We start from the raw sequence: 25,928 nt of genomic DNA, 5'->3' as shown, positions 1-25,928 counted from the left end.
CTCTTCCCAGGGCAAAATCTTTCCCTTGTCATTTCCCTTGTCACTAGAGCAGCTAGCATAGCAAAGAAGTACTGATGGGAATCTGGTTGGGAGCTGGGGGGAGCTACCCAGTAGTGAGGATATTAACTGAGGGAGGACTGGGGACCCCCTGAGCAGCTGTGGATCCTGCAGGCACTCCAGGAAGAAGCTGGTCTTCATCCCCTGTCTTGTCATACCCTCTCATTCCTGAGCCGCCCCCGCTGTTCTGGGGAAGCGCCATATCTGACTGGTCTTTTTCCCTCTGCAGCTATAACCTCTCAGACTTAGAAGTCTTTGCTCCTGAGTCATTGGAGAGAAATCCTGTTGGAACTGAGATAAAAGTAGCATTTTAAAAATTCTATTTATTTATTTATTTTTTGTAGCACGCCCAATGTTTGTTGTGTTCAGTTGCCTTGGGCTTTGCTGCTGTTTTGCTTTGCGTTTTATGAGGCAGGGCCTCATGTAGCCTAGGCTGCCCTTAAACTCACCATGTAGCCACCTTGAACTCTTGATCCTTTTGACTCTACCTCCTAAGTGCTGGGATTATGGGGTTATTTTTAAACATGTAAAGTTATAGTTAAGAGTGAATTGTGTGTGTGTATGTGTGAGTGTGTGTGTGAGTGTGAGTCAGAGGACAGCTTTCTGGAGTCAGATCTCTCCTTCTGCTTTGCCTGGATCCTGGGATGGGACTTACCAGGCTTGGCCTTTGATCCATTGAACTACGTGACCTGCACAAAGTTGTTTTAAAAAATCAAAACTACACATAAACATCCAAGCCCGACCCTGGAGAGACTTTGTCACAGTGTGTCATCCTTGAGTGACACAGTGATGACAAGGTCTGGTAGCAGCTGTCTTGGAGGTGGCTAGCATCAAATTAGGTCCTGCCACGCCACTTATACTGAGCTACTTGCGCCTACCTACACTGTCAGGGTTAGTCTTTTCTTCTCTCTGTACAAGCACTCTGACAGCAGTAGTTTAAGGGAAGGAGGCTTGTTTGGGTCACAGACCCAGTGGAGGGAAGGTATGGTGGGAGAGGCTCAGTCTGGGTCATGGGCACGTGTAGCTGTGACTTCTCACATGGGGACAACCTTCACTGCCTGTCAGTGCCTGCCAGCCAGCCTCCCAGAACAGTACCCCTAGCTGGGGACCAAGTGTTCAAATATACAAGCTTATAGGGGACATTGCACAGTCAACCTGTAATAATTAGGTATGACTTTTTCAAGTTGTTCTGTGTGTTGCTGTGTGTGTGTGCAGGCCCATGTGCATACGTGTGCATGCATGTTCCTATGTGTGCATGTGTGTACATGTGTGTTCATGCTTGGGGAAGCCTAAGTATGGCCCCAGTGTCCTTCCTCAAGTGTTGGCCACCTTGTATTTGACTTTAGAAGAGTAAGAGTAAAATACATTGGCATGGGACTGGCCAAGTGGCTTGGCTGGCTGATTAGCAAGCTCCAGGGATGTGACTTCCTCCTCAGAACTGGGATTCCAAGCATGTGGAAGCATGTACAGCTTTCTTCCTGACACACATGGGTTCTGGAAGTTGAACTCTGATTCTAATGCTTGTGTGGCAAGTGAGGTACTGACCAAGCTATCTCCCCATCTTCCCAGCCAATCAGTTTCTATTGCTTTGTCCATCCTTAGAAAGAAGAGTTCAACTGGCTGCATTAGATGCAGGTGCTTCTTGTGTCCTTCAGAATCTCCATACGTCTAACAGAGAAGCAGGCCTCTCTGTCTTCCATAGCTTGCATAGGTAACAACCCTTGGAATTTACAGTATTGCTTCAATTCTGTAGCCTTTAGCTTTCCCATTCATTCCCACTGTGTCAGGAAAGACTGGCTTTCGGTTTATACTAGGGATAAGGTAGTTCTTTCAAAGTAACGTCATTTAAAGGGGGAAAAGCAAGTGGATTTGATGGAAATACTAACAAAGTCATGGCAACGTAAATGTGTTGCTCTGGCTCTCAACCTTCCTAATGCTGTGAGAGGCCCTGTAACACAGTTCCTCATGTGGTGGTGACCCCCAATCATAAAGTTACTTTTGTTGCTACATCCGAACTCCTTTTGCTAATGTTATGAATCTCAATGTAAACATGTGGTATGCAGGGCCACTGTGAAAGGATCACCCTGCACCCCCAAAGGGGGCACGACCTACTGATCAAGAACCACTGCTATAGCAACATGTGGAACTGAGAGAGGAAAGACAAAGGTTTGAGATGTTCAATGTCAGCTGTGGCAGCTATTTTAGGCGCTCACCATCTCTTCTTTCTCCGTCTTAGATCCGTGTCTTTGGGAATTACCTTTAGGGCTTCTACTTCACGAGTTGTGACTATCCTCAGACACGTTAGAGCACCACACTGAGACTAGAAGCATGTCGGTGGCAACGTCTAAATGCTGGCCTTCAGTGGGGGAGAGACAGAGTGTACATGAGTTCAGTCTCACTGGCCACAAAATGCATTTGTGAACCAAATGTTTGAAGAAAAAGTTTGATTTTTCAGAGCTTTAAATATTTTATGTTAATGCTAAGGGATCATTCATAGTCTGTAATTCAAGCAGATCATTTGCTAAGCCCTAATCAAATCAATAATTCAGAAAACAAATTAAACTGTTTTTTTTTTTAATTAGACTCTTAAGTTTCCATACTCAGTAACTTGTAGGTTACTTTGTGACATGGACAGAGTCTCCATATATACCCTGCCATGGCATGTAGGACTCAGGTTTATAGTGGACAAAGTGCATTCTACTTATGTGCTGGAAAAAAAAAAAAAGCAGTAATTCTGGTCCTGCTCATCGCTGGAGCAAGTGCTCAGAGTTCTGAACACAAAGCTCTTGGTCATTAAGACCAAGGCTCCTGGGAGAGATGACTGTTAAAGAGTACTTGCTCTTTCAGAGAATCAGAGTTCAAGTCTGAGTACTTTATCTGCAGGCTCAGTGCCACCTGTAACTCCAGTCCCAGGGGACCTGTCCCCCTCTTCATGCCTCCCTGGGCTTCCCCAGGCACTTGTATGTGAGTATGTATACTTGCACACAGCCAGAGCAATACCTTCATCAAGGCTCCACAATGTAGGGTGAGATTTCACTTGATTCCGTGTCTTTAAAGTAAAATCTATTCATTGCTTGTTGCCTTATCAGTTCTTGGGTTAATCCTGTGGTGAATGAAGTCCTTACAGGGCAGCCGTCGGGAAGGAGATGAACAGCCTCTAAGTGTGATGGCAGGCATACCGGGTGTTTCACGTCTGTAAAACAGCCCGGCTTGACTGGTCACATGCCACAAGGCCATGCTGTATTATTCGTGATTGCTTTCAAACATTCTCCAGAATGACAAATGAGCAAGTGGTTCCTGACTCTGAAGAACATCGAATCCTTGATTTATAACTGTTGGAGCCTCTTCTGTATAATTAGAATGAATATGTATGGCCATTGATCATAAAGGTCATACTTGCCAAGGGCCTGTGGGCTACGTGTGTATCACATTGCTAGCTAGCTAAAAAAAAAAAAAAAAAAAAAAAAAAAAAAAAAAAAAAAAAAAAAAAATTAGTGAAATAACCCATTATGGGTATAAGAAAACACTTTTCTCTATTTTGTATATTTTCTTAAGAAGCTTAGTAAAACTTTGTTTTAATGTTCTGTGGGGAAAAGTAGATCTAGATTTGTAATTGGAAGCCAGGGCCATTTTGTTTCATATATCTTTATATCTTTTATGTCTCCAGAACTTTCTACAGAAAAGTAGAACATTTAATCATAGCACATCAACTCACAAGTCATGGTTCACAGTCTGATTTTGCCCTGTGACAGAGGTGAGGCAGGCAGTGAGACACATGCCAATTTTAACGGTCTTCAGGGCAGTACTGTCCCTTCTTTTGTTTTAAAGACAGGGTCTTAGTATGTAGCTCTGGCTGGTTTAGACCAGCTCTGGCTACATAGACCAGCTGCTATGTAGACCAGGCTGATCTCAAAACTCCCAGAGATCCGCCTGGGCCTGCCTCTCTGCTGGTTTGAAGGCGTGTGTGTGACCACACCCAACAGTGCTCCTTCCCTTTTGTATCCATTATCTTGATAACTTGCTAGGTTATCTGTGGATATACCATTTATCTATGAAATTAATGTCAATTACAGATACAATACTGTGGTTAGTATCACTATCCTTGTACTTCATGTTGGCCATGATTAAAGATCATAATAACGAACGCAAACATAAACAACAGTGACGTATCAATTTAACAGAGCACTTACTGTCAACTGCTGTTCGTATCCAGGCCTATTTTATTCAGCACACAAAGAAAAGAGTGCTGTTAGCGTCCTTTTACAGATGGGGAGGCTCCACAAAGGTGTCTGCAGATGGAATAAACAAACCAGGCACAGGAGGCCCGGCTCCAGCTTGCAGAGGTTTTATTGCCTTCAACCCTGTGCTCTCCGAAAACACAGTAGCATCTCAACTCTGCAGGGCCTCACTTCGAGCAACTTTTACTATTTGGAGCAAAGCTCAGACCACAGAAGCAAGAAAAGTCAATTTCTGTGATTCAAAGTAAAAGAAAGAGCAGCAAGGGTTTGTGGGTGACCCAGAGCCACCATTGCCGGCTTCTGTGCTGTCATTGGATCGTTAGTAACTCATCCTGTCTGAACCTGTCACGTACTTAAGAAATGTGATACTAACTGATGCTTCCATGTTACTTGTAAAGGAAGTGGAGTTGGGTTTAATGTATGAGAATTTAAAGGAATCGATGCTTGCAGTGCACTAATATTTACCTGTCTAGAACTATTCAACTTCTAGATAACAGAGGTTTAGAAATGAATGTACTTGCACTGTAGATCTTAAGGTATGAAGACTGAAAATACCGTGTAAAAAGTGCACTTAAAAAAAAACAACAAACAAACCTGAATGCTTTTTGGTTTGTTTGTTTGTTTGTTTGTTTGTTTGTTTGTTTGACTAAGAAGGTAAAACTTGGTTGTAAGATGAATTGCTCATACTTCATAATTTCTCAGTCCTGTTCATTTCTTCTAGATCACTCCTTTGATGACCTCAAAAAATCCAAGCATGGCCCAATGTCTCTTGCTGCAGGCCAGTTCTCTGACGTGCTGAACGGGGGTGATGAAGTCTATGCTAACTGTATGGTGATTGACCAGGTACAGCATGCTGACCTGGTCAGGGATTTGACCAGGGGATTTGAACTACTTTTCCAAAAAGATGGAGAAGCGCTGGTGGGGAAGGATCTTGAGTATAGCCAGGAGGAATGAGAAAGCACTTTGGTGAAGCCAAACAGGAAATGCCAGTGAGCTACCAATATCATCCATATAGCTTTTCAATAAGCTCTGTCTGTCTCTGCGTCTCTCTCTGTGTGTGTGTGTGTGTGTGTGTGTGTGTCACTGTATGTGTGTATTTAAATCTAGTGGACAGTAATGAGCAGGTAGATACCTGGTCCCAGCCCAGCTGATGTGGTCACATATATCATCTTTAATCCCTATAATGTGCCAGCTTATGTGTATTAAGATCGTAGAACTTTGATGTGCGAAAAGAACAGTGTCCTGTCATGAGAAAGCTGGGACGTTTAGAATTTCTCTCTTCCTTTCCCAATGGGGACTTGTGGGCTCAAGCTCAGGGCCTTAGCTTTGCTTCTGGTCTCCGACTCAGTCATCCTGAAGCTTTTTTGTATTTATAAAAATTAAATATTATTATAAATGTGATTTTTTTTTTTACATTTTATTATGGTAGAATCTTAAGGGATTTTCTTGGCTAAGTTTGATAGCATGAAATCCCTGCCTTTATCTGCTACCTTGTAAAGTAATCCCCAATTAGACACGCCATAGGCACATGTACACTTGTGTACATGCACACACAATAACTGAACATTAAGGAAGTTTACCATTTTTCTTGTCTAATCTGTCTCTGTTTCAACCTGCAGTTGAGGGCTCTACTCTTCTGTCTTAGCGTCATGGTACAGGGTTACAGTAAATGTATCCTTTAAATGGCAGACGCTGAGGTTGAATTCAAAGTGATGGAGAAGCCAATAAATCTGAATGGATACCATCTGTAAATCACTTGTGTGGCCACCTTGACATAAACCATCTGTTAGCCAAAACTACAGATATTGGCGTTGGGGTGTGGAGTGAGCCCTTCAGCATTCAGGATTGTTAGACTGTGTGTATTAGCCACACTCAGACACAAGTGGATACTTCCATGTATGATTTATTATATTTGTGATAATATATAAGATTTATTTCCTAGCCCCTTTGGAGGACAGTTGACAAAATAATATGCACTGAAATATGCAAGGCATTGTGTTGAGAGTCACATACGCTGTGAACCCATGATAATGCTTCGGAGCACATGGGAGTAGAGCTGGTTCCTGAGGAGAGTGATTGTGTTTCCCTTGGATATGTGCCCAGAGGTGGGTTTCTGGATTGTGCAGCTGTTGGATTTAGTTTTTTGAGGAGTCTCTCTGCTGTTTTCACTGATGGCTGAGCTAATTTATATCCTCCATCAGTAGCGTGCCGGAGCTCCCTTCTCTGTGCCTCACTATCTCTTCTGCTGCCTTTTGGTAACATCTTTAACACAATGCTTCACTGTGGTTCTGATTTGCATTTCCATGATGATTGGTGGTCTTTTCATGTATGTGGTGGCTATTAGGGAATCTTCTTTGGAAAAATTTTTGTTTAGGCCCTTTGCTCTTTTAGAAATTGATTGTTATTGCTGTGTGTGTGTGTGTGTGTGTGTGTGTGTGTGAGAGAGAGAGAGAGAGAGAGAGAGAGAGAGAGAGAGAGAGAGAGAAAGAGAGAGAGAGTCTAGGTATGTATAAGCCACAGTGCAAATGTAGAGGTCAGAGGACACCAGCTGTCCACCTCTGATCCCAAGGGTATCTTTGCATTTCTATGTGTCCGTTTGAAAATCCTTCAGCAGTGTTTTATAGTTTTCAGCAGGTAGATATTTGTTGTCATGGTATTGTCTTAAGAGATTTCAGTGGACTTTTTTGAGTCTTTATTCCATCTTGTTCTAAGCCTCACTGGACAGATTATTAATTCTCCTTCCATTGACCCCAACTATTGTGAATGTTTTAACTTTATGTGGAGAAACTGTCTTTACAATGTTCCAAAATTGGTGGGGAAATCCAGAAGATGAAGCTGGATATAATTTTGTTCATGAATACTTTAGGTGAGAGAAATGTTGCTTTAATAAAAACAAACAGGAAAAGGAGAATGCAGAGATTCCAATTCAATAAACATAGCAGAGGATTGTCAAATTTGTGCAGTTAAGATGAGCTTTGCTAGACTGGCTGGACAGCAAGCTATGGGCATCTCTGTGTCTTTCCTTCCATTGTTGGGGTCACACACACACCACCATCCCTGGCTTTTACATGTTCTGGCAGTTAGAACCAGGTCTTCAGCACTTTACTGCCTGAGGTATTACCCTCAGTTGTAGCCATTCCTGTTCCTCTTAGAGTCTCATTTGCTGCAAAAGATTAATGTATTGGAGATTTTGTAATAAAATTTATTTATTACAAATTATTCACTTTGTATCCCAGCTGTAGCCCCACTGTCATTCTCTCCCAATCCCTCCCTCCCTCCCTCCCTCCCTCCCTCCCTCCCTCCCTCCTTCCCTCCCTCCCTCATCTCTTCCCATTCCCCAGTCTACTGATAGTGAAGACCTCCTCCCCTTCCATCTGACCCTAGTCTATCAGGTCTCATTAGGACTGTTTTTCATAGTCCTCCTCTGTGGCCTGGTCAGGCTGTTCCCCCCTCATGGGGAGGTAATCAAAGAGCCACTGAGTTCATGTCAGAGACAGCCCCTGCTCCCCTTACTAGGGAACCCATTTGAAGAGTGAGCTGCCATGGGCTACCTCTGTGCAAGGGACCTAGGTTATCTCCTTGGTTGGAATGTCAGTCTCAGAAAAGACCCCTAGGCCCAGATTTATTGATTCTGTTGTTTCCTTGTAGAGCTCCAGACCCTTCCAGGTCTTTCTGTCTCCCCCTTCTTTCTTAAGATTCCCTCCACTCTGTCCAAAGTTTGGCTATAAGTCTCAACATCTGCTTTGATACCCTGGTGGGTAGAGTCTTTCAGAGGCCCTCTGTGGCAGGCTCCTGTCTTCCTTATTTTCACCTTTTTCTGATGTGTATCCCATTTGCCTTTCTGAAAGAAGATTGAGCATCTTTCTCAGGGTCCTCCTTGCTTAGCTTCTTTAGGTATATAGATATTAATATGATTATCCATATGATATGTATAATATCCACTTATAAGTGAGCATATACCATGTGTGTCTTTCTGTTTCTGGGATACCTCACTCAGGAAGATCTTTTCTCGTTCCCACCATTTGCCTGCAAATTTCATGATTTCCTTGTTTTTAATTGCTGAGTAGTATTCCATTGTGTAAATATACCACAATGTCTGTATCCATTCCTTAACTGAGGGACATCTGGGTTGTTTCCAGATTCTGGCTATTATGAATAAAGCTGCTCTGAACATGGTTGAGCAAATGTCCTTGTTGTATGTATACTTGAGCATCTTTTGGATATATGCCTAGGAGTGATATAGCTGGATCTTGAGGTAGCCTTATTTCTAATTGTCTGAGAAAGTGCCAAATTGATTTTCGTAGTGGTTGTACAAGTTTATGTTTCCACCAGCAATGGAGGAGGGTTGTTTTGTTTTGTTTTCTTTTCTTTTCTTAAACTCTGGGAGTTTTGTTGACTTTGATCAGAGCACTCTTTCCTGCTTTTGCTTGACAAAATGTTCTCTTCCAATGTCCAGGTTGGTGATTTGGACATCAGCTATATTAATATAGAGGGACTCTCCACCCATACCAGCCCCGAATCCATGAGGTCCACTCTGGGGCCTCAGGCTTGCAAGCACATCCTTCCTCCCAACACTGGTCCCTGTGGGCATCCTCTTGGTGAGGACATCGAGGAGACAGTGAACACTGCGACGCCACAGCTCTGTCTGTCACCAGCCAGTTCTCACACTTCCAGCTTGAACCTTTCATTTGGTCTTCATGAATTTGAAAAGGAGCAGAGTCATCTCAAGAAAAGAAGGTGAGATGCTTTGTTCTGGAAGAAAACTGCAGGAAATGGGGGGGGGGTGAAGTTTCATTTTGAAAATTGTCCCTATTATCTTTATCTCTATATCAAAGTGTTGCCCCCATTATTTCCTATCTATATTTGATTTGAAAATTAAGGCAGTTAAGAAAGCCAATGGAAGTGCAATAGAGGAAAACCACTTCCTGAAGGTTAGAGCAGTATCTGATGGGGCAACACGCACAAATCCAGATGCTGCAGCTCTCTGCCTGCCCCGCATCTAAAAACGACACAGAGGACTTCCCCTAACTTAGCAGGACAGCCTAAGCTCCCAGAATCCATTCTGAATCCTACCTCTGTGCACAAAGGATGTACAGGTTTATAGAAAAGATGAGCAGCAGGCAGGAAAAAAGCCAGAGCCAGAGCTAGTGATTTTGGGAAGTGTGGGTTTACCATAACATACAAACCAGTCTGAAGGCCTAGTAGGAAAGTAACGGGCGTTGTTGGGTGACAGCGGCTTAGTCCCAGTTGTCTTCCCTAAGGAGGCAATAAGAAGTTGTGATCAAAATTTACCCCGTGACAAAAACCTGCAGTTAAGTTGTTCATTTTCACAGTTCCTTCTCAGCTTTAGCCAAGATGTTATAGAATAACTATCCCTCTGGCGTCGCTATTTTACAGTGACTGTCTTACTCCAATGTTGTCCTCGGCGGGAGGCGCGCGCGCACACCCCCATCCGCTTGTGTACAGACAAAGAAAAGGGGAAAAAGGATGAAAATATTTGCTCCAGAAGATAATGGGAGGGGGGTATAAAAACTATTATCGGTGAGCGATTGCATGACTCCTCATTTCATCTCACACCAATGAGAGACTCCGAATGCAGGAAAACAGAACCCGGTGTCTGCCTGGCTGCTCACCGAGTGATTAATTTTGTGCTTCAGTTCTAGCCTGGATGCCCTGGTTGCCGACAGCGAAGGAGAAGAGCGCTCTGAGGCCCCCATCCGCTATGCCTCCGGGTCTCAGAGTTCCCCGAGAACTGGGCTTCCCAGTGGAGACGAAATGGACTCTTTTGAGACCAACACCGAACCAGATTGTAATATCTCCAGGACCGAATCACTTTCTCTGTCAAATAATCTGCATTCCAAGGTATACTTCTCAGGGTTCTGCTTATCTCAAACGAACAGGGTGTGTTCTCAGTGTCCTCATCTCTACCTGGAGGGCAGACTTTGTCTTCTTCCTGCAAAAGAAGTGCCTGCATGTTGGTGGGGACTCATGTGATGCCGCTTTTCAATCTCCAGGGCTCTGTCTTGAGTTTTACAGCTTTTCCAGTGGTTGCTTGATGTTATTGACTCCCAAGGAGTACATGCCATTTTTGCATACTTGGGACATGTTTCTCTTTCATATAATATTCCTTCTTGAGGCAGAGGTTGGGAAACTGGTGATACTGGGTTTATGTGGTCAAGCTTGTTTGCACATATAACCTTTAGCGTGTTCCAGGCGAGGAGGTGGATGATGTCAGTAAGTCAGAGATGACGTTCGCTGGGTGTTCCTGGCTTCATGAGCTAATCTCCAATGCCACCCACTAAGTCATCTTGAAGTTTTACTCTTCTTGATAGTTTCACAAGCTTCATTTGTTCCTGTTTGAACATATGTATTTTTTCTATCTGAGTTATCATCCACTCATTTTCTTCTTAAATTGCATTCACTGCTATAAAACAATGTGTGGGATGTCAAAGTTCTATGAAGAACATGTGCCTAATTGGATGGTACCTTACTTTTGCAGTGTTCCTGTAATATATAAAATGGCTTGATATTTGTGCAAAGTTCACAAGTTCTTCATAGCCCAGCTAAGATATAAATAGCACTTTTATTTCATGTTTTGGAAGGGTTGGAGTTTTGTCTAGGTGGCCGCAGATTGGTCACATGTCACTACTCAAATTAAGGACTTCTAATGCCCATCCCGAATCCTTTTTCCTCTGCAACCTGGAGATCGTTATTGTTTGAACCTGAACATCATGTGATAATTCTGGGTAATCAGAATGCATGTGGGGAGGATCCTAGTCAAGAAAGAATGGTTATGATTGTGAAGGTTAATGCCAGCTAGTTTCGAGTTTTGAATGGAAGGTGAAGACATTGCCATTCCTCGGAATGAAATATAGTTCTTTGGAAGCAGTTTCACATTCACTTTCACTGGAAGATTCTGTCCTATAAAGTACAGCTTGCCTTGCTCTATAACTACCCAGCATAATTTCACCAAAAGGTTTTGGATAGTTCCCAAAGTCTCATTGTCATGAACGATGGTTTCTGTGTGTGACGTAAGTGAAGAGGAGGCATCTGGCAAGACCCTCTGTGGTCCATGCTCCACTCGGTTAGAGCCTGACTCAGTGTCCAGCCACTCATCGCTTCCAGACAGGCCGCTGAGCCCAGGCCCTTCAGAGCCAGGTCAGGCTTCTGCATTCATCTTTGCCTTGAGCTTTTTAACTCACGACTGCCAAGGGACCATGTGTTTTCACTCAGGAAGAACAGGCAAGACCAAGTCTGACCTAGAGCAGTTGGTGAAGGCTCGATTTTAGTAAAGAATTCTGCATCGCTTTCACTTAACCCCCACCACAAAATAGTATCTCAAAAATACATGGGCAGGATCAACGCCAAGGGCACTGTGGAACAGGAGTTAGATACCATGCTTGGCTGTAATGGCTTCTATTCCATATTCATCTAAAATTTCCCGAACATGTAAGAAAACCATGTTTTAATCATCTTGTCCTCTTGCATTTTTATGTATGTTGCAAACATAATAATAGAAATAACATGCAATTGGGAAACAGGAACGAATATGGCGAGTCATTTACAAAGAACCATAGTAAAGTCATATAACTCATTGCTAGCATCCCCCTGAGAAGTGCAGGTGGGAAGTCTATTAAACAGTGTCCCCAGGTGAACTAGCTCCACACAGCTAACACTATAAACAGCCACTGGAAAGCTTGAAACCTCTTGTAATTGGAAGTAGGTATTTCTCCACCTTTTAAAATTGCTTGAGGGTGAAGATCTCAGTTAGTTCAGAATTTTGTTTGAATGTGGAAGTCTAAACTAACAAAAAAGTAATAATCCATATGAAAAACAAATTAAAGCCACAGTTAAACATTCAGAGAAAACGTTATGTGACTTAATTTTCTCCTTTTTAACCAAGCTGTTGAAATGACTCAAAGGTTTTTTTTTTTTTTTTTTACATGTATGAGAACTATTTCACAAAGCTCAAGTTTATCAAAGCATTAAATAGAAAGGAAAACACTAAAGTGTTGAGAGGCAAACAGAACAGATAACTGAGAGGCTCATGTAAGGAATGCTGGGGAGTAGGTCTCCTAACCCAGTTACTCGGAGACCGAGATGGACCATGCCAAGCTCCTTGCCACCCTGGGCAACTTAGTATGACCATGTCTCAAAACTAGCTAGAGAACACAGCCTGGGGCATAGCTCAGTGGTGGAGTCCCTGTGGGTCATGCACAGGGCCCTGGGTTCAATTCCCAGGACAAGTAAATAACTGTGGGGATGAAATGTGCAGGTCAGGGTTTTCTTTGTTGAGAGTGACTGGTGATGACGCGGTCTTTCCCAGGAGTCCTTGCTCTCCGGAATCCGATCACGCTCGTATTCCTGCTCATCTCCCAAAATCTCTTCAGGAAGATCCCGGCTAGTGCGTGATTTCACAGTGTGCAGCTCCAGTGAAGGTAAGCCTTGTCTGCAATGTGCCTTTAAACTCCTTCAGTTCCAGAGCAGACATGCAGTTGGTTCCAGTATGTAAAACACCAGGAAGTTCCAGAAGTGTCGGTCCGGCTTCCACAACCATCTTTCTAAGTGTAGTAAAATCCTTCTCTCCTGGCACACCTGTCACATCATAGATTTAATTTAACTTTGATAAAATTAAACCTATGTCCCAAAATGTTGCTCTTCAGGATGATGCAGACAAGAATGGATTCCAGTTATATTACTTTGAAGACCTTAGAGGAGTTAGTAAAGTAAATTCTGAGAATTACTTTTGTCCTGTGTGTACAGTGCTGAGGGACAGTTTCTCAGAGACTTGGCAGAATGGAGTTGCTGCTGCTTGCCTCACTTTAGCCCAGGGCATGGGGGAGTTGAAATAACAGCGTATTCACAGTGTCATTGTGAATATATCTCGGCATTGGGAGAAAGAGCAGCAACATAAGGAAGCAGAGACAGAACTTTTACACAGTAAACTTTTATGAAAATACAGCTATAAGAAAGGATTCACATTGGAAGAGTTTGCTTAATTTTCAAAAGTGAATTCTGACTTAAAAATAGAAAGCTTATGAGCCATGTAGGGTTCTCCTGGGATCTGCTCTCATCCACTGCCCTCAATATAAACTTCACTTTGAAATTTAATTACTTCACACTTCCTGTGAACAGATTATTGTGTAGTTCTCATATTTAAAGACTGATTTGGGAGTGTTCTTGTCTGTGTGAAATGCATACTATTTTAATTAAAAACTTCCGATACAAAGAGTGCTTCTCTTTTCTCCTTGAGCTCCAAAAAGCAAGCTGCAGGTCTGGGGACTCTCAGCTCCCCAGCGCGCAGTATTTAAGATACCCCCCCTTCCTCTTTCCCTTTTTTCCCTTTCTTACTGTGTTCTAGCTTTATTACCATCTTGCATTTTTTATGTCATGTGGCACATGTGGTAACTATTCCAGCAAGATCTTCTGCATGGATAAGATAGACAAGATTCATGAGCCCCAGGACAAGCTCTGATTTCTGTTTGTCCTCTTTCTTCTGGGATGCATTATTAGCAGAGAAGGAAGACTTGTTATTAATGTTTCTTTTTAAAATTTTATTATCATTGATTATTATTGTTATTATTAATTACAATTTAGTCACTTTGTATCCCAGCTGTACCTCCCTCATCTCCCTCATCTCCTCCCAATCCCACCCTCCCTCCCTTTTCTTCCCCCTTGCCCCTCCCCAGTCCACTGATAGGGGAGGTCCTCCTCCCCTTCCATCTGACCCTAACCTATCAGGTCTCATTGGGACTGTCTGCATTGTCTTCCTCTGTGGCCTGGTAAGGCTGCTCCCACCTCATGGGGAGGTGGTCAAAGAGCCAGCCACTTAGTTCATGTCAGAGACAGTCCCTGTTCCCCTTACTAGGGAACCCACTTGAGACTGAGCTGGCTACATCTGTGCAGAGGTGCTAGGTTATCTCCATGAATGGTCCTTGGCTGGAGTATCAGTCTCATAAAAGACCCCTTGGGTCTAGATTTTTTTGGTTCTGTTCCTCTACTTGTGGAGCTCCAGTCCCCTCCAGGTCTTTCATCTCCCCCTTCTCATAAGAATCCCTGCACTCTGCCCAAAGTTTGGCTATTAGATATATAATATAGGATAAACATACTAAAATCTGTACACCTAAAGAAGCTAAGTAAGAAGGAAGATCCTGGGTAAGATGATCAATCCTCATTCAGAAAGGTAAACGGGATGGACATAAAAGAGGGAGAAACTAGGGAACAAGTCAGGAGCCTAACCACAGAGGACCTCTGAAAGCCTCTACCCAGCAGGGTACTGAAGCAGATGCTGAGAGTCATAGTTATTAATGTTTCTAAACATTCTCATAGAGAATGAAAGCAAGAAGTTCAGTGTCTGCTCTGCTTCCTCCCTTCTCCCCTTCATTCCATGGTCCTTTCTTGGCTCTCCATGCCTCCTGTCAACCTTGGGTTCAGGTGTCTTTACTGGTACCTTGACACCTTTTCATTAATAGTCCTAACTGGTGTCTTGGTTTCACACTATAGCTACTTGGAAAACACAGTTGTATCTTCCATTTAGTGTGAAGTATTGGTGACTCACATTAGAACTGTGGTTTCTTCAACCTGGAGATTTGAAATTAGTGACCTGATGACAGAAAGGAAATTGATTGTTAAGGAAAAAGTATCTTAGGTTATGAATTTTAAATAAAAACTTAAATCTCTGCATTTGAATTAGAAGGAATAAAAAGATGACATCAATTCCTTTGTTGCCCTTTCAGCCTATAAATAAAGGATTGTCTCTAAGCAGTGTATTTATTAAAGACAGGGCTATTTGGATGAAATTTGAAACTATCCAGAAAGAAAGAATTAGAACCAGGTGAATTAGCTTGATACAATACAATAAAAAGCAACACACATCCTCTCTCTCTCTCTGTCACACACACACACACACACACACACACACAGAGAGAGAGAGAGAGAGAGAGAGAGAGAGAGAGAGAAACCATACAGTTGCCAGTATCTCCATTGATACCATTTATGGGCCAATCACATCCACAAAGGATACTTTACCTCCTAATGGAGAAGAAATAATTTTAAGACATATTCAGATGTCTTAGTTTGCTAGAATGAATCAAAGTAAACTGGTATTTGTGTTGGCGTTACGTCCCTCTCAGTGAATTTTGCATAATACTAAAATTTTCTCTATTTAAACAAAGACCAAATCTCCCTTTGCCACCGGGGGAGTCTCCCGTGTATGAGGCATGATAGAGACACACAAACTTAGGATACATTTGTACTATGTTTAATTCTTTTTAAAATGTTATTTCATTCTTTTAAATTCTTATTTTTAATTATTTTTAGTATTAAATTCTTGCTTTTAATTCTTTCAAAAACGTATTAATTTGTTTATGTAGGTAGGCGCTTTGCTTGCCTGCGTGGACATACGCCATGTACATGTCTTGTACCCAAGGAGGCCAGGGGAGAGTGTCGGATCCCTGGAATTATAGGTGGTTGTAAGGCACCGTGTGGGTGTGGGGCATTGAACCCAGGTCCTCTGCCAGTGCTCTTGACCACTGCGCCATTTCTCCCTTTTAAAATTCTTTATAAAAACGTTTATTTATATTTTCTTTAATTTGCGTGGATAGCTATGTGCCTGGCTGTATGTGTGTTCTACATGTGTTGGGTACCCAGACAGTTGTGAGCCATACAATATGAGTGCTGGGAACTAGATTCCAGTCTTCTTGTAAAGCAGCAAGTGCACTAACCATTGAGCAATCTCTCTACCGTCTTTCCTCTTTATTGTTTGACCGACATATTCTGTCTTCCTTGTCAGTTCTGAAGGATTCCTTGATATTATTTCTCACGTCTTCTTTTTTTAAAATTTATTTTGAGTCAAGGGTTTAGTGGCAGTAACTTTTACATTTAACATTTGTATACCCAAAATAGAATCCAGATTTCTAGTTTGCTTTGCTACTTTGTGGGTTTCTGTAGAAAGGAATGTTGTCAATATTGAAATCATAATTGTGAAGCCTCATTGTGAAGACCTAATACAGTCTACATTAAGAATTTTTGGGGTGATGTCATACTTTTGGAAGTTGCTATAAACTGATGGATGGGATCCCATTAGATTGTGAACAGTAGCTTTATAATGGACTTTATAAGCTGATAGCTTGACTCTCTTATTTTCTAGGAATGTCAACCTATTTATTTATAAGAACTGTGATAAATATGAAAAACATTTTACAATGATTATGAAAGCCTTTGATTTTTCTCAAAGTAAATTTTCTATTACATCCAAGAATTCAGGGGGCATTTATTTACACTCTGTATGTAAGTGGCTCATCCCACTGTATTCCTAGTCCCACATCTTCCTCCACTCCGCTGTGGAGTACTGGTAAAGGATTGTACTGGTAAAGGATTGCCTTGCTCTGTGGGTGGTGTGCTCCTCAGTGGCCCCTCTCTCCCTCATCTCTCCCCATGCCTAAGTTGGTGTGGCCCTTCATCCCCATAGTGAGTATTCTAATTCTGTAAACAAGACGGCACCATGCTTGCAAAAACCCACCCCTCTGTCCCGCAAGGCAAATGGGAAGGGTGGTTCTTCTTTCCCTTCAAACACAGAATGTATCTTGATTGGACTGCTTGAAGACTTTACAAGACATTGCAGCTGCATAAAGATAGACTATTTCCTGTGCTGGCCTTCAAGACTTCCTTAGAGCTTTGCTGAAAACTAGCAGGTTATTGATTCCTTGTGTTGGTGATTACTGTTATAAATAATGGATGAAGTTTCAGTGAGAAGTATCCAAAACTAACCAATTTTCTGTACTGTTTACAAACTGTCTGCTTCCCTTTGTTGAGACTAACAAAGTCCCTGAAGTCATCAGATCGAACTCTTCCCCTCCAATCCAGGGACAGCAATAAAGCCTTACATGCAGAATGTCAGTTTTCTCAGTTTTTCTAACCGATAATGTATAAAATGATAAGTATAATGTACATTTCAGACTGACAAGTGACTACAGTTTGTCTCAGTTGTTTCATGTGTGTGTGTCTTGCAGAACAGAGATCTTACAGTTTTCCGGAGCCACCAGGAGAAAAAAGGTATGTGGAGGATTCCCATTTCTGTAGGGTTCACTGAGCTACCTTTGGAAATGTCTATACATCACTTTTCCTATGTCTAATAGTTGGTAACAAATTTCTGTGCAGGGAGCTGAGACCCATTGTTCTCTCTCTGGAATCATTGTAGTTAGCCAGACATCTGTTTTCCATCCTTAGGGGTACAGGCTGCAGGGTTGGAGACAGGGGATTGTGGATTAGGCTATTTTCAGATCTGGACATCTCGAGGGGCTGTGAGGACCACCAGCGTCAGAGATACCAGGTTTTCTCTGATCTGTTCTACTATAAGAAGATAGCAACAGTCCTCCAGGTGGCTGTAGAAAGCCTGCAAGTAAGTCCGACCTGGACCTTGTGGATCTGCTGAATGAGCTGCCTTCAGCACTACCGGGTTTCTACTTACTGTGCAGGTCTGAGGCTTGAAGCCCAAGCTGGTGTGTATCCTAGAATGGAAGGCTGGTGCCATAGTCACGCTTGGGAAGATGCCAGGCTGCAGGTGGGGTGGCCGAGTTCTGTTGGGACGTGCCACCCACTGAAGCAGCCCTAGGCTTGTTGCAGAATGAACGACAGAAATGGCGTGAGTGGTTGGCCTTAAGGACTCTCTGGGAAGCGGTGAGGTAGCCGTAACTTTGGTGGTGTGGATCTTAGCACTCTGGAGCTTCTTAGCATCTAAATAAAAATGAGTGCTTTGTTTTCAATATCACAGTGAAAACATCAGTAAGAGAAAGCCACCTCCGGCTCATTTGTATTGTTTAGACTAGAGTAGAAGCTTCCAGATGCACAAACAGAAAGACTAAGAATGTCCTTGAAGGGTGGCGTGATGACAAGGATGGCATTATGACAAAGAGGATGACAATGGTGGCAGCCGAGGCAGTTGTAACTGACAGTTATTGGGTGATCGTATGTGCCTCTCTAGTGCTGCTGTAAGCAGTTTATATTTAAGCAGTTTACTCCAGACACTGGAGTTTGACAGTCACCTTGGTTGTCAGTTCATTGCCTTAGTGAATCCTGTCTCTCTAACAGCTGTAGTAACAGTGGACTGATTTGTAAGAATTAAGAATTGTTTTTAAGTAAAAATATTTTCTGTTAGGGGTTAGGATGAGAGGGGCCCGAGTAACACTTGGTCGAGTCACAGCTCGTGCAGTAATGACACCTGCAGGGGGTGGCGAGAAAGTGTCTTTCTTCTTGTCACTTTTGTTTTTGATTTGTTTTTCTCTATGTTGGTGCAAACCCCTTTACTTTTGCACTTAGAGGGCCCAGTAGGGTCCGGTAGGGTAGATCTTTCTGGTCCGTAGCCCTATTCCTGGTGTCTTGCTGGAGGTGCCACACCTGATGCCTTAGTCATTGTGTAGGTAATTGCTCATGGAGCCGGCGTCTTTGGTATTCCCTTGCTTAGACTAGTCAGTTTCTGGAAAAAGGCATACCTAAGATAAAAGGGGACTCAGCCCAGACCTTGAAGGCTCATTGCAACAGACAAGTCATTTTCCCAGTTCCCTGACGCTTATATAGTATAGGCCATTTTTTTGTCAACAACTGTCCGTTTTAAATTAATTACATCTAATTAAATTAATTAGCTTTAAAACATCTAAGCATTAAGGGAACTACTACTGTTGTTGAGCCTCAGTTTGCAAGTGGAAATTTACCTTAATACTTTGAATCCAATTCATCGAAAATAATAGGTTATCAATAAAATCGATAAGGTTGAGATCTGAAGATCCACACTCTTAACACATTTGAAATATGTGTTTACCTATTGAGAAAAGGTGTCAGGAGAGTTTCTGAAGAGTAGAGTTTATAAGACTTTATGGTAAGGAATACCATTGGTCATTAGCCTGCTACCAGAAATTGAACATTTTTTTGTTTGTTTGTTTTGGCATGTTGGAAAGAACTTTTTCAGACTTTATTTATAAATTTAGAAGTTAAACTGAGTTTTTGTCCAAAGCGGCTGCGTGCTAGAGGAATACTGCACAGTCGAATTTGGTTAAAACACAGAATAAAACATTCTCCTGTATTTGCATAGAGGCAGCACTCCTCCCATTCTCAGTCCAACAGCGGCTCATGCTAGCCACGGCTCTACCAGGTTGGGGGGCGGTTCTAACGTCTTAGTATTTCCTGTTGATTTGCTAACACTTAGGTTTAGGTCTCCCCTACTGTGAGCCTAAGGATTAAATTGCATTGCTTTATAACATTCTGAAGAAGGTCGACTTACAGCTTTTTAATAAAAAGTAATAGTCTCTTGATAAAATCTTCTGTGACCCGGAGAATAGAAGTAGAGTTGGGTGACCAGGAATTAGCTGCGCTTTGAGATACTCCAGTCTGTCCCTTCTAGCAATGGCCGCAGGAACTAGGGGACAGTGAAGTGATGGCGGTACAGTTACTTCCAATTTGCAGCCTGTGCAGCCTTGTCTCTCTCCTGGACCTAGAGCCTCAAGTTGCAAACCGCCTGGCTGAGTGGGAGGGGCGGAACCTGCAGGCCCCAAAGCTGTTTCTCAGCTGGTCCCAGCCAGGGAAACGAAGCGCCTGCCCACTGAGAACCACAGAACCACCACCGTTTTCCCGAGATAAACAGACCTGCCTCCATGCCGTCAGTTGTTTAGCTTCTCTGTTAAAAAGTTAAAAAGTTGGAGGAGTGTTTTCAGAGTAATATTATAAAAGTCCATTTCCCAAGCACCTCAGTATAATTTTCAGGAATATAGAAAAGTGGAAACAAGTGTATGATGGCTACTCACTCTACTGGATTCCACAGTTGTTGGCGCTGTGATATAGTGCTTCATCAAACCTAGTCAGCTCCTCATCCCGCAATAGGATGTATTTTTAATTAAGAAGTAGCTTTACTTCCCCCTCTTTACAGCCATTTAAACCTAAAGCAAAATCTAGCCATACCCATACAGGTGTATATACAAACATATGTTCATGCTGTCTTTGTCCCCCTTTTGTCCTGTAAAAGCTAGTCACAGACTCCTTTCTTTGTAGGATTCAGGAAGAAGAATGGGATGAATACATCATTCCTGCCAAATCAGAGTCTGAAAAGTACAAAGTGAGCCGAACTTTCAGCTTCCTCATGAACAGGATGACCAGCCCTCGGAACAAATCTAAGGTAATTCCTGGTCTGAACCTATCTGCTTTGCGTAGGCGGCTCCAGTCCTCAGCAGTTAGTGTAGTTTCTGCACGCGTCTCCTTTCAATCGCCTACCTTTGACAGCATGTGCACCTTTCTGACAATTCTTGTCAGGTATCTAGGAATATGAAGGCAACCCCATGCGGGGGCCAGTCCGCGCTGATGCTTGAGTTCTGTAAGAAAGTCCGCTGACTACGGTTTTCTTTCTGCCTTTCCTCCCGTGCTCTTCCCTCATGACTGCTGCTTCTGAAGATGAAAAACAAGGACACGAAGGACAAAGAAAAGCTGAACCGACATCAGTTTGTCCCGGGAACGTTCTCCGGGGTTCTGCAGTGTTCGGGCTGCGACAAAACTCTCTTGGGGAAGGAGTCACTCCAGTGTGCGAGTAAGTCCTGAGTCCGTTGTGTGATGGGTTCCCCCTGTCCCGTGAGCTCCCCAAGAGCAAAGCCTCTACCAAGTGTGTTCTCACAAACCTCCTGTGGCCCTCACACAGCACTGACCCTTTTGCCCTCTGATGGCTAATACTGGTCATTCGGTACTTTTTGTCTGCAGCCGAGTTTCTTAAGTCCGGGCCTGTCAACTCACTCTCTGCTGGCCGTCTCCTCTTGAATATCTCACTGCCTTTTGACTGTTTTATTCCTAAAACTGAGCTCCTGATCCCATCTCAGTGCCTACTGGCCAACCAGTCCTGCTATCATCCATGACAGGATTTGAGAGTATTTCTCTTACATGCTACAGTTGGTCCTTCAGCAGGTCCCTTGGCTCTGTTTTCAGTGTATCTCAAACCCACCCACTTGTTGCCCCACCATCGCTCTCACCGCTCTAAAGCCACCATTCCAATTGGTCCCCTTACACGTTTGCCACCTGTATTAGTTTCCTACTGCTGTGATAAACTCCATTGACCTGGACCAGGAAGTCATTTTTTAATGACAGGTTCCTGACAGGAAGGGCCAGGGGATTCAGGAAACAAAGAAGACAGGGAAGCTTGGAATCATGAGGGTCTTACATAAGCTATGCTTTATGCCAAGCAACTTTAAGAAATACAGCATCTTCTATGCCAGGGAAAAAATGGGACAGAATCAGCAGAAAACTGTCATACACTAGGAAAAAGCGAGCAGGAAGCTCATCAAGCAGTGTTACACAAAGGGAACAAAGGATATCTTAAGTGCATCAGAGACAGAGTGTGCAAAGCCTCGGGACCAATAACCACAGCTCTTCAAGGGAGTGTGGGGGAAGTGGGTTTTCAGGATCCAGCAAACTGTAGCTCCCCAGAGGCCTTGGTCCAAATTGCTCCTGGCTCTGTCAAGCGTGTACCAGCGTTTAGACAAGGGACAAAGTTCTTTCTCTATATATCAGGGCCTCAGGGAAAGGCCTTGACCAGCCTGGCTCTCAACACACCGTAACCAAAAGCATCTGGAGAAGGAAGGGTTTATTTATTTTCCACAGTCCATCACCGAGGAAAGCCAAGACAGGAGCAGGACAGAAACTGAAACGAAGGCAATGGAGGAACACTGCTTACTGGCTTGTTCTCTGTGGCTCACTTTACTCTTCACACAACTGAGGATCACTGACCCAAGGGGGAGCACTGCCCATTGTGGGCGGCAACACTGCCACATCCATCACTAATTTAAAAAAATGTCTATAAGCCAGTCTGATGGAGGCATTTTCTCAATGGAGGTTCCCTCTTTGGAGAAGACTTTAGCTTGAGTCAAATTGACAAAGAACTAACCAGGACACAACATAAGACATCTGATGTGGGGGCGTCCCTGTCTCTTGTAGTGAGCACAAAGCCCTGTAAGACATGGTCCATTTCTCTTCTCTCCCTGTTGTTGATCATTAATATTTACTATTGATTTATCTTTTAGTTAAACAGTGTTTTTTCCTAAACCAGCTCTACACCCAAATCACCACACAGAGACTAGGATTTATTTATTTAACCTAGAGCACAATCCTGGACACTTATTATTCCATCCTAAACCTCCAAGCCCACATAGTTTCCCCCCATTCAGATTTTCCACGTTATACTTGCTCTTAGTCATATCTTAGTTCCGGTTTATCTCTCCTCATGGTTCCAAGTCCGGTCCTGCAGATCTCTCCTCTTTGACTCCTCCCACTCACTTCCTTCTCCTCCCCTCCGGACCAGGATGTCCCACCCTATTCTCTCCATTGCTCAGCATTGGCTGGTTGTTTTATTGACAATACAGTGAACAAATTGTAGCATGTTTACACAAACTTGAGACAGGTGATACTTAGAATAACATCACAATGCAATGTCAGTGTCCAGATTGAAACCAGATAGTGGGGTAGAGAAATCAGCATTTGAATTAACAAGGGTAATTTGTGTACATTCCACAAGAACCTTACACCAACTCGCTCCTTTTGTTCTGGACACCCTGACACCATTACTGTTCTTACGATAAGCCAGGATGCGCTTAGCGCCTTCTGTCTTTAGGCTCTTCCTTCACTGAGCCCCATAGACTATTTGATAATGCCTCTTAGGCCTGGCCACTCGGGACCTGGCTTGTCATTTCCCTCATCATTGAATCCCACGGCCTATCATTTACCACCATCTACATTATGGCATATTTTATATGTCAATTTTCTTATCTGTCTCTTCCACTCTAAGTTCTAGAAGGGGAAAGGGAGGGCATAGTCATTTTTCATAGACCACACAGGTACCATCACAAAGCTGACCCTTAATAATCATGCTTAATTAATGGCTGCTGAGGTAAACTGATGCCTAAGCAAGACCTGCTCCTGTGGCGTCCATTGAGTGCATGTGATGGGAGCTGGAAATTGCTGAAAGAACTTCAGACATGCTCAGCTGTCAATCCCAATAGAGCTTAAAAAAAGATTTGTGTGTCTTCAGGATTGGCTGCAAAGTCCTCCTCTGTGGCCTAGCAGGACTGCTCCTCCCTTGTGGGGTGTGGAGGTCAAAGAGCCTGCCATTGAGTTCCTGTCAGAAATAGTCCCTGTTCCTCTTACTATGGGAAAGCAATTGGTTACTGAGCTACCAGGGGCTACATCCGAGCAGAGGTTCTAGGTTATATCCATACATGGTCCTTGGTTGGAGAAACAGTTTCAGAAAAAAACCCTGTGCCCAGAAATATTTGGTCCTTGTGGGGTTCCTATCCTTTCCACGTCATCCTAACTCCTCTTCTGCTGAAGGTTTGGTTATGAGTCTTAGTATCTGTTTTGAAACGGTACTAGGTAGAGTCTTTCAGATGTCTTCTGCGAGGTCCTCCCCAATCCATGGACTTGGAAAGGGGCAGGGAGAAGCTGAGGGAGGGAGGGTGGGATTGTGAGGGAATAAGGGAGCGGGATACAGCTGGGATACAGAGTTAATAAAATGTAACTAATAATAATAAATAACTAACTAAATAAAAAAGATTTGTGTGAAGACGTACAGAAGATATGTGCCTTGAATGGAGACTTAAATTATCTAAAAATTTCCCACCTGGAAAAACATTGCTGTTAAAAAGCACTTTGATTTGTCATTTTATTAACATTTAATATTGTTCAAACTAATGGGTTTTATCATGATATTTCATACATGTATGTAACATACCTGCATCATCATTGGTCCCCTACTGTCATGTCCTGCTATCTCCTCACTGTTATTCCTCCTTTATTTCCAAGCCCCCCTTCTCCTCTTGCATATCATTTCTCATATTTTCTTTTTTAATTATCATTTTTACATGTATCCATACATATAAATATACAGATACAACCTGAGTTCATTTAGTGTTGCTCTTGTTTGGAGGACTGAGCACTGGATAGCCACTTAGAGGGCTCACCCTAGGGAAATCTAATTCTCTCTCAGCAGCCATCAATTGCTGACAGTCTCTTCTTACCGTAAAAAAGACTGTGTCAGCTCCTAATTCTGAGATTTCATTTGATGATGTTATCAAGAGTATCGATATTTCTCATTATACACTTACTTTTTTCTGTACTTCCACCATATAAACGAACATTTGTTTTCACACACTCCTGCCTATGTTACTGATTAATCCTGTAGATTAAATCTAGAGCCAGCATGTGTGTTAATGTGTACACTCACTGCTTCTCTTTATTCCACGGTGGTTTTTAGAATTAGTTTGGGGACTTACGGGGTTTTCATTGGGAGGTTTTCAGTAGTCGCCCGAACTTGAATTAGTACTTCGTTTTGACACTGGGTAGTAGACTACAACAAGGGCGGCCTCCGCTGAGTTAGGCGGATTATCATCCTCTATGCGTAAGGACTAACAGCCCTAACATTACTCACAAACATGATGGTCAGCAATACGTTGAACAAGGACTCGCAATCTTAGTGTCATTATCTCTGTCAGACTCCGAGTTGCTAACGGTTCACAAACACTGCCGTTCTGTAATATTCCCAGGTCTGCCTGGGCTCGGTTGCTCATATTGTGATGTAGCACTATCTGCTGCACAGACCCCCACACACGCATTCCCTGCAGATGGGCTTTAATCAGTATGGTTGCACTTTGATGTCCTTTTCTGATTCTTGTGCTGAGTTCTTATCCCAAGTTAGTGTTCCCCTGGTTTTTCTGTTCTGTCGCTTAACTGTTTCTATGGTTTTTGTTTTGGGGCGAGTGTCTTTGATTTAGCTAGAGAGAATCTGTAATGTAATGGAAAGATCTTGTTTTATAACAAAGGGCTGTTCTTGTTTACATTTAATTTTACTGCTTCCAACTATCTTTGATAGTTCCTGACTGTCTTCCTTGCTGTCTGGCTTAGCTCTTTAGGCCATGTGTTGTTTGCTTTTATCATCTCCCGCGATTTGGCAAGATAAGGACTTTTAATATCTACTAATGATAGTGTTATGCTGTGCAAGGCTCATAATTTAATACGGTTTTATGCTCCTTACGTGAGCCTCATTCCCCCCAATTGTAATATTACTCTCTTTTATGGTGTAGGTTGAGCATTTCAGGAATGACTTTGCTGTTTGAAAAACCATTTGATGTTTTGATTTAGTTCTCTGTGTATTTCTTTTTTTTTTTTTTTTTTTTTTTGAGACAGGGTTTCTCTGTGTAGCCTTGGCTGTCCTGGACTCACTCTGTAGACCAGGCTGGCTTCCAGCTCACACTTGCCCGCCTGCTCTGCCTCTTGAGTGCTGGGGTTACAGTTGTGCGCCACCACGTCCAGGCTGTGTGTGTTCTTATGATGACTTCGAAACTCTCCTCCTTCCTTTTCTACCCCACTTCCTTGCCTCTTTTTGTTTTTCCTCCTTTTTTAATTGTTGTTCTTTTGTTTTGTTGATCTAAGGTCTCTTTTAGCCCAGGCTGTCCTCAAACTTACTGTGTAGCTATGGTTGACTTTGAACTCCTGATCCTCCGGCCTTCATCTCCCAAGTACTGAGATTACAAATGTATAACACCAATCCCAACTTTCTTTTTTCTTTTATTTTCTTTCTTTCTTTCTTTCTTTCTTTCTTTCTTTCTTTCTTTCTTT

General features: G+C 42.8%; 1 protein-coding gene across 4 annotated transcripts in view; it reads left to right on the top strand.

Annotated features, from left to right (window-relative positions):
• The window catches only part of Arhgef28 (Rho guanine nucleotide exchange factor 28), a 292,013-nt gene that overhangs the window by 188,672 nt on the left and 77,413 nt on the right, over positions 1 to 25,928 (top strand). For all 4 annotated transcript variants that reach the window (XM_055598372.1, XM_055598373.1, XM_055598371.1 and 1 more), the window contains 7 exons: positions 5,017 to 5,138; positions 8,752 to 9,032; positions 9,953 to 10,157; positions 12,622 to 12,733; positions 17,306 to 17,348; positions 20,334 to 20,457; positions 20,730 to 20,862. In XM_055598372.1, coding sequence (XP_055454347.1) covers positions 5,017 to 5,138; positions 8,752 to 9,032; positions 9,953 to 10,157; positions 12,622 to 12,733; positions 17,306 to 17,348; positions 20,334 to 20,457; positions 20,730 to 20,862 — 1,020 coding nt within the window. The remainder of the gene's footprint in view (positions 1 to 5,016; positions 5,139 to 8,751; positions 9,033 to 9,952; positions 10,158 to 12,621; positions 12,734 to 17,305; positions 17,349 to 20,333; positions 20,458 to 20,729; positions 20,863 to 25,928) is intronic.

This window comes from Psammomys obesus, unplaced genomic scaffold, assembly GCF_907164565.1.
Source record: "Psammomys obesus unplaced genomic scaffold, mPsaObe1.curated_primary_1811, whole genome shotgun sequence".
NCBI lineage: Eukaryota > Metazoa > Chordata > Mammalia > Rodentia > Muridae > Psammomys > Psammomys obesus.
This window is presented reverse-complemented; position numbering and strand designations above follow the sequence as displayed.